At 43.4% G+C, this 16,785-nt stretch overlaps 1 protein-coding gene across 2 annotated transcripts in view; it reads right to left on the bottom strand.

Moving 5' to 3' along the window:
* tmem39b (transmembrane protein 39B) overlaps positions 1-16,785 on the bottom strand; it is an 80,144-nt gene that overhangs the window by 8,533 nt on the left and 54,826 nt on the right. For both annotated transcript variants that reach the window (XM_063035094.1, XM_063035096.1), the window contains one exon: positions 3,217-3,404. In XM_063035094.1, the coding sequence (XP_062891164.1) occupies positions 3,217-3,404 (188 nt within the window). The remainder of the gene's footprint in view (positions 1-3,216; positions 3,405-16,785) is intronic.

Below are 16,785 nucleotides of genomic sequence, written 5' to 3'. Positions count from 1 at the left end.
TTTTGACACAGAGCAACTCCTTTGGCCCACAATGTCTGTGCTGAATATGATGCAGAATGAAACATGATCCATATCGCTCCATTCCATTTGTCTAACAGCCTCTTAAACACCACTTCCATTCCAGTCACCTGCAACTCTCGGTGTAAAATAACTTGTACAGCACATCTCCTTAAACTTTCCCCCTTCACTTTAAATGCAAGTCTTATAGTATTTTACATTTCTACCCTGGGAAAAACAATCTGACTGTCTACTCTGTCATATTTTTAAACATTTCTATCAGTTTGCTCCTTAGCCTCCAACAATCTAAGTGTGTTAAGCTTTTAACCTCCATAGCTGGCAACATCCTGGTGAACCTCTTCTGCATCCTTTCCAAAGCTTCTGCATCCTTCCTGTAATATCATAACCATAATTGCATTATCTGTGTATTATCATTAGAATGACTTTTGGCAGATAGAATTTAATGCAGACAAGTGTGAGGTTTTGCACTTCAATAGGTCCAACAGTGAACAATATGGCACTGAGGAGTGTGGAGGAACAAAGGGATCTGGAACATAGGTACATAATTAACTGAAAGGGGTATCACAGGTAGATAGGGTCGTTAAGAAAGCTTTTGGCATATTGGCCTTCATAAATTAAAGCAGTGAGTACAGGAAATGGGATGTTATGTTGAAGTTTTACAGGACATTGGTGAGCCTAATTTGGAGTATTGTGTGCAGTTTTAGTCACCTACCTGCAGGAAAAATGTAAATAAGGTTGAAAAAGTGCAGAAAAAAAATTGCAAGGCTGTTGTGGGGACTGGAGGACTTGAGTTATAAGGAAAGATTGAACAGAATAGGACAGTGTTCTTTAAAACATAGAAGATTTGATAAAGGTGTACAAAATTATGAGGGGTATACACAAGGTAAATGCAAGCAGGCTTTTCCCACTGAGGTTAGGTGGGACTATAACCATATAACAATTGCAGCATGGAAACAGGCCATCTCGGCCCTTCTAGTCGGTGCCGAACTCTTACCCTATCCTAGTCCCACCGACCTGCACTCAGCCCATAACCCTCCATTCTTTTCCTGTCCATATATCTATACAATTTAACTTTAAACGACAACATAGAACCTGCCTCAACCACTTCTGCTGGAAGCTCGTTCCACACAGCCACCACTCTCTGAGTAAAGAAGTTCCCCCTCATGTTACCCCTAAACTTTTGTCCTCTAACTCTCAACCCATGTCCTCTTGTTTGAATCTTCCCTACTCTCAATGGAAAAAGTCTAACTACGTCAACTCTATCAATCCCCCTCATAATTTTAAACACCTCTATCAAGTCCCCCCTCAACCTTCTACGATCCAAAGAATAAAGACCTAACTTGTTCAACCTTTTTCTGTAACTTAGGAGATGAAACCCAGGCAACATTTTAGTAAACCTCCTCTGTACTCTCCCAATTTTATTGACATCTTTCCTATAATTCGGTGACCAGAACTGTACATAATACTCCAGATTTGGCCTTACCAATGCCTTATACAAATTCAACATTACATCCCAACTCCTACATTCAATGTTCTGGTTAATAAAGGCCAGCATACCAAAAGCTTTCTTCACCACCCTATCCACATGAGATTCCATCTTCAGGGAACTATGCACCATTATTCCTAGGTCCCTCTGTCCTACTGCATTCTTTAATGCCCTACCATTTACCATGTATATCCTATTTTGATTAGCTCTACCAAAATGTAGCACCTCACATTTTTCAGCGTTAAACTCCATCTGCCATCTTTCAGCCCACTCTTCTAACTGGCCTAAAACTCTCTGCAAGCTTTGAAAGCCTACCTCATCATCCACAACTCCACCTACCTTAGTATCATCTGCATACTTACTAATCCAATTTACCACCCCATCATCCAGATCATTAATATATATTACAAACAACATTGGACCCAGTACAGATCCCTGAGGCACACCGCTACACACCGTCCTCCAACCTGACACACAGTTATCCACCACTACTCTCTGGCGTCTCCCATCTAGCCACTGCTGAATCTATTTTACTACTTCCATATTAATGCCTAACGATTGAACCTTCCTAACTAACCTTCCGTGTGGAACCTTGTCAAAAGCCTTACTGAAGTCCATATAGACAACATCCACCGTTTTACCCTCGTCAACTTTCTTAGTAACCTCATCAAAAAATTCAATAAGGTTCGTCAAACATGACCTGCCATGCAAAAATCCATATTGACTATCCAGATAATTATATATACCATCTCTAAGAATACTTTCCATCAATTTACCCACCACTGACGTCAAACTCACAGGCCGATAATTGCCAGGTTTACTCTTAGAACCCTTTTTAAACAATGGAACCACATGAGCAATACGCCAATCCTCCGGCACCATCTCTGTTTCTAATGACATTTGAAATATTTCCGTCAGAGCCCCTGTTATTTCTACACTAACTTCCCTCAAGGTCCTAGGGAATATCTTGTCCGGACCCAGAGACTTATCCACTTTTATATTCCTTAAAAGTGCCAGTATTTCCTCTTCTTTAATTGTCATACTTTCCATAACTACCCTTCTTGTTTCCTTTACCTTACAAATAGAGGTTATGGGTTAAGGGTGAAAGGCAAAAAGTTTAAGGGGAACATAAGGGGAAACTTCTTCACGCAGAGGGTTGTGAGAGTGTGGAATGAGCTGCCAGCACATGTGAAGCATGTGAGCTCAATTTCAATGTTTAAGAGAAATTTGGATAGGTACGTGGACAGTAGGGGTATGGAAGGCTATGGTCCTCGTGCAGGTCAATGGGAGTAGGTCGTTTAAATGGTTTCAGCGTGGACTAGATGGGCCAAAGGGCCTGTTTATGTACTGTATTTCTCTGCCTCTATGACTCTACAAAAGCTTCAAGATGATCTTAGTTCTATAGTGCCTTCCTCCAAATGTCTTGTCATATAATTTTCATTATTGTTCTCATTTAATAGAACACTTTAGAAATGTAGTAAGTTCTCATTCCTATTCCACATTGTTGGAATAACTTATCAGTTTGTTTAGACATAAAACTTTCAGTTCTTATCTAAATTAGACTACGTTCATGGTTATGAAACTGCATTTTCAGATTAACACATCAAATCTGAATAAAATGCAAGAAGGTACGGCCCTAGTAAATATTCCATCAAAAAAGATACTTCATAAAAACAAGAAATGCATCACTGGATATTTTAAAAGTTACTTACGGATGCTGAAGCACATTGGAACAGAGTGTAGGATCTACTTTCTGCCAACAACCCAGGTGTGCTGCTGCCTTGTGTAACAAGTCACAATAACGTGGAGGTAAGAGACGCCTTGTTAGTATTATACATGTGCTGACCCAAACCAAGATAAAAAGCTCACACGACCACCTCTTGTCATAGTATTGTGTACTCTGTTAAAAAACAAATGTATTGTGAGAAATAAAGTTATAGCTAATGAATGGCATGCAACTCCCATTCCAAACCATGGAAATTGTCCTAACAATCTATTGTTATTGCAGCGTCTTTACTTGCAAATTTATATATAACCCACTGGTTAATAAACCTTTAGATTTGTCTGCAGTAACAATAGTGAAATGCAAATCCCACGAAGTCTCATGGGCTGTATTTAAGCAACCAATAAGATGGATCTGGGAAAAGCTTTCACCAAGTCCCTGCTGATACACTGGTTCAGTTGGTTGAGGCAAACAGGATCCAAAATGCTGTAACCTTTATTGTTTGTTATATACTTGGATGAGAACTTAGAGTGGGTTACGACTGATAAATATGCAGACAACACAAAAGTTGGTGGAGTCTAGATGGTGAAAGTAGTTGTCCAAGAATACAGATGAGCTGAAAATTTGGTGGTCCGATGGCAGATAGGATTTAATCCAGACAAGTGCTGGTAATGCAGCTTGGAAGATTCAATTCTATTGAGACAGAAAGAGTAATGATTGGGATCTTAAAAGATTTGATGTGCAGAACCTCAGGGTCTAAGTCCATAGCACTCTAAGTAGTGATACAGGCTGGATAGGATAGGCAGTTGGTAGGTGTGCCTCCACAGTCAAAAGCACTGAACAGAAGAGTCAAATTGGTAAATTGATTCATAGGCAGTCAGAATCTTTCTTCCAGGGTAGAAGGCTCTAGAACTGGAGGGCAAGTGTTTAAGGTGAGGAGGGAGAAATTAAAAGATTTGAGGGCAAGCTTTTCCAGAGGGTGCTGAATATCTGGAACAAGCTCATGAGCCAGTAGTGGAGCTAGATACAATTACAATGTTTAAAAAGCATTTGGACATTTACTTGTATCATAATGGCATTGATGGGTTACAGGGCTAATGTAGACAAACAAAATTAATGTCGAAGGGCACCATGGTTAGCATAGATAAATGGACTGTAGACTCCGATGGCTTCCCACGTGCTGTAGACTCCAATGGCTTCTAAGATTCTAATGCTGAAGAGTTCACAATAGTGCTTAGCTGTTGACCACATGATATGATCCATCCTGACTTCTTCCTGAGATCTTCATCGTATGACACAAAGTAGGTATCACAAAATTGCTGACCACTGGATTCATTAAAATGGTGAGGGATTAGATAACATCTCAGCTATAGTAATGAGATCAGTGCTCCAGGACTACCTGGAAACTAGGCAAACTGTTCCAGTACAGTTACCAGAGTGACCATGTGGAAAATTACCCAGATGTGTAGTGTCTACATTAAGCAGGACAAATCGAATCCACTACTTAGTGTTTACTCTTAATCATCAGCAAAGCAATGGAATATGTCATTGATAGCGTTGTCCACTCACACTTACGAATAACCAGATCACCAGCTCCAAACCTTATCAAAGCCTTAGTCTAATCAGGGACTGAAAGCAATGCATTCCAGACACAAGGACAGTGGATACCCTTGACAACAAGGCATCATTTGCCCAAACAATTTTGTAATCAATCTACCAGGTCGGTTTGGTTTTCGTGCATGTTACTCGTCTGGATCACTGCATCAAACAGACTTCATCTAATGCCATACCAAAGTCCATGTAGACAATATCCACTAATCTTCTTTCATCAATCATATTCCTTATCTCTTCAAAAATGTGGAGTCACGACGCTTTATCATACCCCTGGATTTTGTATCCATGATGAGGAGGACAGAGGAATAGGAAGCTGACAGATCCCTCAAAGCTGCTGTGCAAGTTGATAGGCTGGGCTTAGAAGACAGAGTGAAGGAGTGTTATTCTAACTGCAGATCTGTGACCAGCGATGTCAGCGATCAGTCAGGGAGCTTGTACTTATAAATGAGTTGGGGCAAAAAAATGTAGATGGGCTAATTAATAAGTTTGCAGATGACACAGAAATCGGTGGAGCTGTGGATAGTGAAGGCGAACACAGCAGGATGTACATCAGTTGCAGATATAAGTGGAGAAAAGGCAGGAGTCCCAGGAACAGAAAAGGCTACAGCAAGTGGTGGATACAGCCAAGTCCATCACAGGCAAAGCCCTCCTCAACATTGAGTGCATTTACATGGAACTCTGCCACAAGGCGGCAGTATCCATCAAAGATCCCACCGCCCAGATCACGCCATCCAAGTCATTTATAAAAATTACAAAGAGCAGGGATCCCAGAACAAATCCCTACAGAACATTACTGGTTACCAACCACAAGGCAAAAAATACTCCATCTAATACCACCCTCTGATTCTGTGGACATGCCAATTCTGAATGGAAGTTTTCTGGATCACGTTTCTTGAATTTCAGAATACTATGGGGTACCTTGTCAAATGCTTTACTAAAGTCCAAACCTACTGCATCTACTGTTCTGCCTTCAGCAATATGTTTTGTATAGAATATAATCAGGCTCACGAAGCATGATGTGCTCCTCACAAAGCTATATTGAACATAGAACATAGAAACCTACAGCACATTACAGGCCCTTCAGCCCAAAATGTTGTGCCAACCATGTAACCTACTCTAGAAACTGCCTAGAATTTCCCTACCGCATAGCCCTCTATTTCTCTAAGCTCCATGTACCTATCTAAGAGTATCTTAAAAGACCCCATTGTATCCACTTCTACCACAGTCACTGGAAGCACATTCCATGCACCCACCACTCTGTGTAAAAAATGTACCTCTGACCTTCCCCTTGAACCTACTTCCAAGAACCTTGAAACTATATCCCCTTATGTTAGCCATTTCAGCTCTGGGAAAAAGCCTCTGGCTATCCACAAGATCAATGCCTCTCATCATCTTATACATCTCTCATCCTCTGATGCTCCAAGGAGAAAAGGCCAAGTTCACTCAACCTGTTCTCATAAAGCATGCTTTCCAATACAGGCAACATCCTTGTAAATCTCCACATCCACATCCTTCCTGTAGTGAGGTGACCAGAAATGAACACAGTACTCCAAGTGGGGTCTAACTGAGGTCTTATTATAGCTTTAACATTACCTCATGGCCCTTGAACTCAATCCCACAGTTGATGAAGGCCATCACACCATACCCCTTCATAACAACAGTCAACCTGCGCAGCAGTTTTGAGTGTCCTACAGACACGGACCCCAAGATCTCTCTGATCCTCCATACTGCAGAGTCTTACCATTAATACTACACTCTGTCTTCAAATTTAACTTACCAAATGAACCACTTCACATTTATCTCCATATGCCACTTCTCAGCCCAGTTCTACGTTCTATTGACACCTCACTGTAACCCCTGACAATCCTCCAGATTATCCACAACACCCCCAACTTTTGTGTCATCAGCAAACTTACTAACCCACCCTCTGCTTCCTCACCTGACTAGCCCTAATCAGACTATACTTCTCCAAATGTTCATAAATGCTCAAAGAATCCTCTCCAATAGTTTGCCCACCACTACCATGCCATAAAATTCACTGGTCTATAATTTCCTATTACCTTTCTTGAACAAATGAATAACATTTGCCACTCTTCAATCATCTACCACTGCTCCTGTGGGTAGTGAGGATGCAAAGATCATCACTATAATTCATTAATCTCTTCCCTTGTCTTAATACTTTTGAAACCAGGACATCCTGGTTTCAGTCGAAGCAAACAGCTGAAGAAGGGAGTGGAAGAATTCGGGTAGAAAAAGTCGTTTTTTTTTCTTAAACACTGCTCGGGGAGAAGGGTCTGCACTGCGCAGGCACGTGACGTAGTGCGCCAAGGTTTAAAAAGAGAAAATTACAACTGTTCTTGTTTCAGTCGAAGCAAGCAGCTGAAGAAGGGAGTAGAAAAATTCGGGTAGAAAATGTCGTTTTTTTTTTCTTAAACACTGCTCGGGGAGAAGGGTCTGCACTGCGCAGGTGCGTGATGTAGCGCACCAAGGTTTAAAAGCAGACCACCATATACAGCGGCCATCGTCGGAGTGGACTGAGTCAGAGTGGGACGGCTTTGGCTCAACAGGCTTCAGCGAGAACAGGCAGAGGCCAGGGTAGGTTCCGGTAAATTTTTTATTCAGGTTGTCTAGCGTAGAGAGAATGCCAGGCAGGATGTTGGAATGCTCCTCTTGCAGGATGTGGGAAGTCAGGGAGCCCTCCGGTGTCCCTGACAACGACACCTGCAAGAAGTGCATCCAGCTGCAGCTCCTAACAAACCGCGTTAGGGAACTAGAGCAGGAGCTGGATGACCTGCGGATCATTCGGGAGAATGAGGAGATTATAGATAGTAGCTACAGGGAGGTAGTTACACCAAAGGAGCTGAGGACAGGAAATTGGGTCACTGTCAGGCGAGGGAAGAGGAAAGGGCAGGCAGAGCAGGGTTCCCCTGTGGCCATTCCCCTCAACAACAAGTATACCGCATTGGATACTGTTGGGGGGGGATGACTTACCTGCGACAAGCTGCAGTAGCCGGATCTCTGGCACTGAGTCTGGCTCTGCAGTGCAGAAGGGAGGGGGGAAAAGAGGAGAGCAGTAGTGATAGGGGACTCGATAGTTAGAGGTGCAGATATGAGGTTCTGTGGTCCTGACAGAGAATCCAGGATGGTTTGTTGACTCCCAGGTGCCAGGGTCAAGGATGTCTTTGATCGATTGCATGACATTCTGAAGTGGGAGGGTGATCAGCCATATGTCATGGTGCACATCGGTACCAATCACATAGCAAGGAAGAGTGAGGAGGTCCTGGAGAGTGAGTATAGAGAGCTTGGTAGGAAGTTGAAAAGCAGGACCTCGAGGGTGGTAATCTCAGGATTGCTACCTGTGCTACATGCCTGTGAGGGTAGGAATAGGATGCTCTGGAGGATGAACAAGTGGCTGAGGAACTGGTGTAGGGGGCAGGGTTTCAGATTTCAGGATAATTGGGACCTCTTCTGGGGCAGGTGGGACCTGTACAAGAGAGACGGGTTACACTTGAACTGGAGGTGGACCAATATCCTTTCAGGGAGGTTTGTTAATGCTATTGGGGAGGCTTTAAACTAGATTTGCAGGGGGATGGGAACCAGAGTGCCAGAGCTGACAGTGTGGCTGGGGTGAAAATAAATTATGTTAAAAGTTCAAGCAAATCCGCTAATAGAAAGGTTGTGAGTGGTGGTAAAAATCTTCTGAGGTGTATATATTTCAATGCTAGGAGTATTGCGGGGAAGGCGGATGAGTTGAGGGTGTGGATTGACATGTGGAATTATGACATTATAGCAATTAGTGAAATTTGGCTACAGGAAGGGCAGGACTGACAGCTTAATATTCCAGGGTTCCGATGTTTCAGATGTGATCGAGGCAGAGGAATGAAAAGTGGGGGAGTAGCATTGCTTGTTAGGGAAAATATTACAGCAGTGCTCAGGCCGGACAGATTAGAGGGCTTGTCTACTGAGTCCTTATGGGTGGAGCTGTGAAACAGAAAAGGTATGGCCACATTAGTGGGATTGTATTACAGACCACCCAATAGTCAACGAGAATTGGAAGAGCAAATCTGCAGAGAGATATCAGGCAACTGCAGGAAACATAAAGTTGTGGTGGTAGGGGATTTTAATTTTCCATATATTGATTGGGACTCCCATACTGTTGTTAGGGGTCTAGATGGTTTAGAGTTTGTAAAATGTGTTCAGGAAAGTTTTCTAAATCAATATATAGAGGGACCAACTAGAGGGGATGCAATATTGGATCTCCTGTTAGGAAACGAGTTAGGACAAGTGACAGAAGTCTATGTAGGGGAACACTTTGGTTCCAGTGATCATAACTCCATTAGTTTCAACTTGATCATGGACAAGGATAGATCTGGTCCTAGGGTTGAGGTTCTTAACTGGAAAAAGGCCAAATTTGAAGAAATGAGAAAGGATCTAAAAAGCGTGGATTGGGACAGGTTGTTCTCTGGCAAGGATGTGATCGGTACGTGGGAAGCCTTCAAAGGAGAAATTTTGAGAGTGCAGAATGTGTATGTTCCTGTCAGGATTAAAGGCAAAGTGAATAGGAATAAGGAACCTTGGTTCTCAAGGGATATTGCAACTCTGATAAAGAAGAAGAGGGAGTTGTATGATATGTATAGGAAGCAGGGAGTAAATAAGGTGCTTGAGGAGTATAAGAAGTGCAAGAAAATACTTAAGAAAGAAATCAGGAGGGCTAAAAGAAGACATGAGGTTGCCTTGGCAGTCAAAGTGAAGGATAATCCAATGAGCTTTTACAGGTATATTAAGAGCAAAAGGATTGTAAGGGATAAAATTGGTCCTCTTGAAGATCAGAGTGGTCGGCTATGTGCGGAACCAAAGGAAATGGGGGAGATCTTAAATTGTTTTTTTGCGTCTGTATTTACTAAGGAAACTGGCATGAAGTCTATGGAATTAAGGGAAACAAGTAGTGAGATCATGGAAACTGTACAGATCGAAAAGGAGGAGGTCCTTGCTGTCTTGAGGAAAATTAAAGTGGATAAATTCCCGGGACCTGAAGGAGACTAGTGTTGAAATTGCAGGGGCCCTGGCAGAAATATTTAAAATGTCGCTGTCTACAGGTGAGGTGCCGGAGGATTGGAGAGTGGCTCATGTTGTTCCGTTGTTTAAAAAAGGATCGAAAAGTAATCCGGGAAATTATAGGCCAGTAAATTTAACGTCGGTAGTAGGTCAAGTTATTGGAGGGAGTACTAAGAGACAGAATCTACAAGCATTTGGATAGACAGGGACTTATTAGGGAGAGTCAACATGGCTTTGTGCGTGGTAGGTCATGTTTGACCAATCTTTTGGGAGTTTTTCGAGGAGGTTACCAGGAAAGTGGATGAAGGGAAGGCAGTGGATATTGTCTACATGGACTTTGACAAGGTCCCGCATGGGAGGTTAGTTAGGAAAATTCAGCCGCTAGGTATACATGGAGAGGTGGTAAATTGGATTAGACATTGGTTCAATGGAAGAAGCCAAAGAGTGGTAGTAGAGAATTGCTTCTCCGAGTGGAGGCCTGTGACTAGTGGTGTGCCACAGGGATCAGTGCTGGGTCCATTGTTATTTGTCATCTATATCAATGATTCAATGATCTGGATGATAATGTGGTAAATTGGATCAGCAAATTTGCTGAAGATACAAAGATTGGAGGTGTAGTAGACAGTGAGGAAGGCTTTCAGAGCCTGCAGAGGGACTTGGACCAGCTGGAAAAATGGGCTGAAAAATGGCAGATGGAGTTTAATACAGACAAGTGTGAGGTATTGCACGTTGGAAGGACAAACCAAAGTAGAACATACAGGGTTAATGGTAAGGCACTGAGGAGTGCAGTAGAACAGAGGAATCTGGGAATACAGATACAAAATTCCCTAAAAGTGGCGTCACAGGTAGATAGGGTTGTAAAGAGAACTTTTGGTACATTGGCCTTTATTCATCAAAGTATTGAGTATAAGAGCTGGAATGTAATGATGAGGTTGTATAAGGCATTGGTGAGGCCGAATCTGGAGTATTGTGTTCAGTTTTGGTTACCAAATTACAGGAAGGATATAAATAAGGTTGAAAGAGTGCAGAGAAAGTTTACAAGGATGTTGCTGGGACTTGAGAAACTCAGTTACAGAGAAAGGTTGAATAGGTTAGGACTTTATTCCCTGGAGCGTAGAAGAATGAGGGGAGATTTGATAGAAGTATATAAAACTATGATGGGTATAGATAGAGTGAATGCAAGCAGGCTTTTTCCACTGAGGCAAAGGGAGAAAAAAACCAGAGGACATGAGTTAAGGGTGAGGGGGGAAAAGTTTAAAGGGAACATTAAGGGGGGCTTCTTCACACAGAGAGTGGTGGGAGTATGGAATGAGCTGCCAGACGAGGTGGTAAATGCAGGTTCTTTTTTAACATTTAAGAATAAATTGGACAGATACATGGATGGGAGGTGTATGGAGGGATATGGTCTGTGTGCAGGTCAGTGGGACTAGGCAGAAAATGGTTCAGCACAGCCAAGAAGGGCCAAAAGGCCTGTTTCTGTGCTGTAGTTTCTATGGTTTCTATCCTTTCATAATGTTGACATATTCCAGCATAACAGCCTATTCTATGCGGACCTTGCAATCATTAAGAACTTTCTCATTGGTGAATACTGAAGCAAAGTATTCATTAGGGACTTCGGTTCCAGACATAATCCTGTTCTTCATGTATGTGTGCAAAGCTTTGTGGTTTTTCATCCTACTCGCCAAAGCCTGCTCATGTCCACTTCTAGCTCTCTTGTCCATTCTTACCCTCTAGAGCCCTGTCTGATCCCTGCTTCTTAAACCTTAAGCGCCTTTCTTGCTCTTGACTAGATTTTGCACATCTCTTTTCAACCATAGTTCTATCATCTAACCATCCTTTCCCTGTCTCAATAAGACAGACCTGTACAGAACCCATGCAACAGCTCCCTCAACAACCTCCACATTTCAGTTGTTGTCAGTATTATTTTTATTTGCAGAGTTTGTCTTCTTTTGCGTCTTCATTGTTCCTCAATGTTCATCTGCTCGTGTATAGCTTTTTTGTAAAATTCTATTGTATTTCTTTTGTCCTGTAAATACCCAATTAAAAAAATGAACCTCAAGGTAGCATATGGTGACATATACGTACTTTGAAATAATCCACATGAGTGAGAGGTATTGCACACTGGGAGGACAAATGCAAAGGGGAAAATACCCTGCAAATGTCTGGACCCTTCTGATCATTGATATACAGGGAGCAATAGACTTGTGTTGGGTTCCAAATTCATAACTCACTGAAAGTGACAACACAAGTGGATAGGGTGGTGAAGGCAGCAAGTGGCACACTTCTTTTCATCACTGGGATTGGTTGGTATAAGAGTCAGGAAGTTATATTGCAGCTATATTAAAACTTTGGTTAGGTTCCACATTAAATAAACCCATACAGCATGGAAATGAGCACTTAGGCTGAAATGATCTATGCCAATCAAGATGGCCCATCCAAGCTTGGCCCATTTACCAGTGTTTGGTCCTTAACCTTTTAACTTTTCAATCCACGAATCTGTTCAATTGTACCTGCCTCAACCACTTCCCTCTAGCAGCTCATTCTACATAGATAACACCTAGAATGAAAAAAAATTGTCGCTCAAGTTCCTTTTATATCTTTCCCCTCTCACCTTTAACCTATGCCCTCTAGTTCTAGTTCTGGGGAAAAAGGCAGAGCATATTCACCCTATTTATGCCCCTCATGACTTTATACAACTTTACAACTTCAACTCTCAGTCTCCATAAGATATAGGAGCAGAATTAGGCCATTCGAAACATTGAGTCTGCTCAACCATTCAGTCAAGGCTGATTTATTTTCCCGTCAACCCATTCTCCTGCCTTCTCTCCATAACCATTGATGCCTTTACTAATCAAGAATGTATCAATCTCCACTTTAAATATATCCAATGCAGAGCACCCCTGTAGCCATTCCCCTGAATAATAAGTTTACCGTCCTGGATACTGTTGGCAGGGACGACCGACTAGGTGTGAGCCACGGTGGCAGGGCCTCCGGCACTGAGTCTGACCCGGTGGTGCAGAAGGGTGGGACGGAGAAGAAGAGAGCTGTCGTCATTGGAGACTCTATAGTCAGGGGAGCAGACAGGAGATTTTGTGGACGTGAGAAGGACACCCGCATGGTTTGTTGCCTCCCGGGTGCCAGGGTCCGGGATGTCTCTGACCGGGTGCATGACGTCCTGGTACGAGAGGGAAAGCAACCAGAAGTCGTGATACATGTTGGGACCAACGACATAGGCAGGAAGAGGGATGAGGTCCTGAAGTGTGAGTTTCGGGAAATAGGCAGAAGGCTGAAGAACAGGACCTCAAGGGTGGCATTCTCAGGATTGCTGTCAGTGCTACGTGACAGTGATGGTAAGAATTGGAGGAGATGATAGTTGAATGCGTGCCTGAGGAGTTGGTGCAGGGAGCAGGGTTTTAGATTTTTAGATCATTGGGATCTCTTCTGGGGAAGGTGGGACCTGTACAGATTGGATGGGTTGCACCTGAACTCGAGGGCGAACAATATCCTTGCAGGTAGGTTTGCTAGCATGGTTCGGGAGGGTTTAAACTAATTTGTGAGGGGGATGGGACCCAGAGCGATAGAGCAGAGAATGAAGTGCATGGAGTAAAGCCAGATCTAACATACAGAGAGGCTTTGAGGAAAGAGAAACAGAATAAACGGTGTAAAGACAGTAAGGTAGAAGGGCTGAAATGTGTGTACCTCAATGCAAGAAGCATCAGGAACAAAAGTGATGAACTGAGGGCTTGGATACATACATTGAATTATGATGTAGAGGCCATTACAGAGACTTGGCTGGCACCAGGGCAGGAGTGGATTCTCAATATTCCTGGATTTCAGTGCTTTGAAAGGGATAGAGAGGGCAGAAAAAGGTGAGGAGGGGTGGCATTACTGGTCAGGGATACTATTACAGCTACAGAAAGGGTGGGTAATGTAGCAGGATCCTCTTTTGAGTCACTATGGGTGGAAGTCAGGAACAGGAAGGGAGCAGTTACTCTATTGGGGGTATTCTATAGGAACGCTGGTAGCAGCAGAGATACAGAGGAGCAGATTGGGAGGCAGATTTTGGAAAGGTGCAAAAATAACAGAGTTGTTATCATGGGGACTTTAACTTCCCTAATATTGATTGGCACCTGATTAGTTCCAAGGGTTTAGATGGAGCAGAGTTTGTTAAGTGTGTCCAGTACGGATTCCTGTCACAGTATGTGGACAGGTCGACCAGGGGGAATGCCAAACTAGATCTAGTACTAGGTAATGAACCGGGTCAGGTCACAGATCTCTCAGTGGGTGAGCATCTGGGGGACAGTGACCACCGCTCCCTGGCCTTTAGCATTATCATGGAAAAGGATAGAACCAGAGAGGACAGGAAAATTTTTAATTGGAGAAGGGCAAATTATGAGACTATAAGGCTAGAACTTGCGGGTGTGAATTGGGATGATGTTTTTGCAGGGAAATGTACTATGGACATGTGCTCGATGTTTAGAGATCTCTTGCGGGATGTTAGGGATAAATTTGTCCCGGTGGGGAAGATAAAGAATGGTAGGGTGAAGGAACCATGGCTGACATGTGAGGTGGAAAATCTAGTCGGGTGGAAGAAGGCAGCATACATGAGGTTTAGGAAGCAAGGATCCGCTGGGTCTATTGAGGAATATAGGGAAGCAAGAAAGGAGCTTAAGAAGGGGCTGAGAAGAGCAAGAAGGGGGCATGAGAAGGCCTTGGCGACTAGGGTAAAGGAAAACCCCAAGGCATTCTTCAATTATGTGAAGAACAAAAGGATGACAGGAGTGAAGGTAGGACTGATTAGAGATAAAGGTGGGAAGATGTGCCTGGAGGCTGTGGAAGTGAGCGAGGTCCTCAATGAATACTTCTCTTCGGTATTCACCAATGAGAGAGAACTTGATGATGGTGAGGACAATATGAGTGAGGTTGATGTTCTGGAGCATGTTGATATTAAGGGAGAGGAGGTGTTGGGAGTTGTTAAAATACATTAGGACAGATAAGTCCCCGGGGCCTAACGGAATATTCCCCAGGCTGCTCCACGAGGCAAGAGAAGAGATTGCTGAGCTTCTGGCTAGGATCTTTATGTCCTCGTTGTCCACGGGAATGGTACCGGAGGATTGGAGGGAGGCGAATGTTGTCCCCTTGTTCAAAAAAGGTAGTAGGGATAGTCCGGGTAATTATAGACCAGTGAGCCTTACGCCTGTGGTGGGAAAGCTGTTGGAAAAGATTCTTAGAGATAGGATTTATAGACATTTAGAGAATTATGGTCTGATCAGGGACAGTCAGCATGGCTTTGTGAAGGGCAGGTCGTGTCTAACAAGCCTGACAGAGTTCTTTGAGGAGGTGACCAGGCATATAGACGAGGGCAGTGCAGTGGATGTGATCTATATGGATTTTAGTAAGGCATTTGGCATGGTTCCACACGGTAGGCTTATTCAGAAAGTTAGAAGGCATGGGATCCAGGGAAGTTTGGCCAGGTGGATTCAGAATTCAGAATTGGCTTGCCTGCATAAGGCAGAGGGTGGTGGTGGAGGGAGTACATTCAGATTGGAGGATTGTGACTAGTGGTGTCCCACAAGGATCTGTTCTGGGACTTCTACTTTTTGTGATTTTTATTAACGACCTGGATGTGGGGGTAGAAGGGTGGGTTGGCAAGTTTGCAGATGACACAAAGGTTAGTGGTGCTGTAGATAGTGTAGAGGATTGTCAAAGATTGCAGAGAGACATTGATAGGATACAGAAGTGGGCTGAGAAGTGGCAGATGGAGTTCAACCCGGAGAAGTGTGAGGTGGTACACTTTGGAAGGACAAACTCCAAGGTAGAGTACAAAGTAAATGGCAGGATACTTGGTAGTGTGGAGAAGCAGAGGGATCTGGGGGTACATGTCCACAGATCCCTGAAAGTTGCCTCACAGGTGGATTGGGTAGTTAAGAAAGCTTATGGGGTGTTAGCTTTCATAAATCAAGGGATAGAGCTTAAGAGTCGCGATGTAATGATGCAGCTCTATAAAACTCTGGCTAGGCCACACTTGGAGTACTGTGTCCAGTTCTGGTCACCTCACTATAGGAAGGATGTGGAAGCATTGGAAAGGGTACAGAGGAGATTTACCAGGATGCTGCATGGTTTAGAAAGTATGCATTATGATCAGAGATTAAGGGAGCTAGGGCTTTACTCTTTGGAGAGAAGGAGGATGAGAGGAGACATGATAGAGGTGTACAAGATAATAAGAGGAATAGATAGAGTGGATAGCCAGCGTCTCTTCCCCAGGGCACCACTGCTCAATACAAGAGGACATGGCTTTAAGGTAAGGGGTGGGAAGTTCAAGAGGGATATTAGAGGAAGGTTTCTTTACTCAGAATGGTTGGTGCATGGAATGCACTGCCTGAGTCAGTGGTGGAGGCAGATACAGTAGTGAAGTTTAAGAGACTACTAGACAGGTATATGGAGGAATTTAAGGTGGGGGCTTATATGGGAGGCAGGGTTTGAGGGTCAGCACAACATTGTGGGCCGAAGGGCCTGTACTGTGCTGTACTATTCTATGTTCTATGATTTGGCCTCCCAGCCATCTGTGGCAATGAATTCCAGAGATTCACCATCTTCTGGTTAAGTAAATTCCTACCCAGCTCTTTTCTAAAGGGACATCCTTGAAGCTGTGCTCTCTGGTCCTAGACCCTTCCACTACTGGAAACATCCCATTCCCATCCACTATCTAACCTTTCAATATTTGCTGTTTCAATGAGATTTCTCCCCCCACCCCATTCTTCTAAACTCCAGTGAGTACAGATCCAGATCAATCAAACATTCCTCATTTTTTAACCCTTCATTTCTAGGATCATTCTCGTAAACCTCCTCTGGACCATCCCCTCTCCAATGGCAGCATATCCTTTCTTGG

The sequence above is a fragment of the Mobula hypostoma genome, chromosome 28 (genome assembly GCF_963921235.1).
Source record: "Mobula hypostoma chromosome 28, sMobHyp1.1, whole genome shotgun sequence".
In the NCBI taxonomy this organism is placed as follows: domain Eukaryota; kingdom Metazoa; phylum Chordata; class Chondrichthyes; order Myliobatiformes; family Myliobatidae; genus Mobula; species Mobula hypostoma.
The sequence above is the reverse complement of the archived record's forward strand: the minus strand, read 5'-3'. Positions and strand labels throughout refer to the sequence as shown.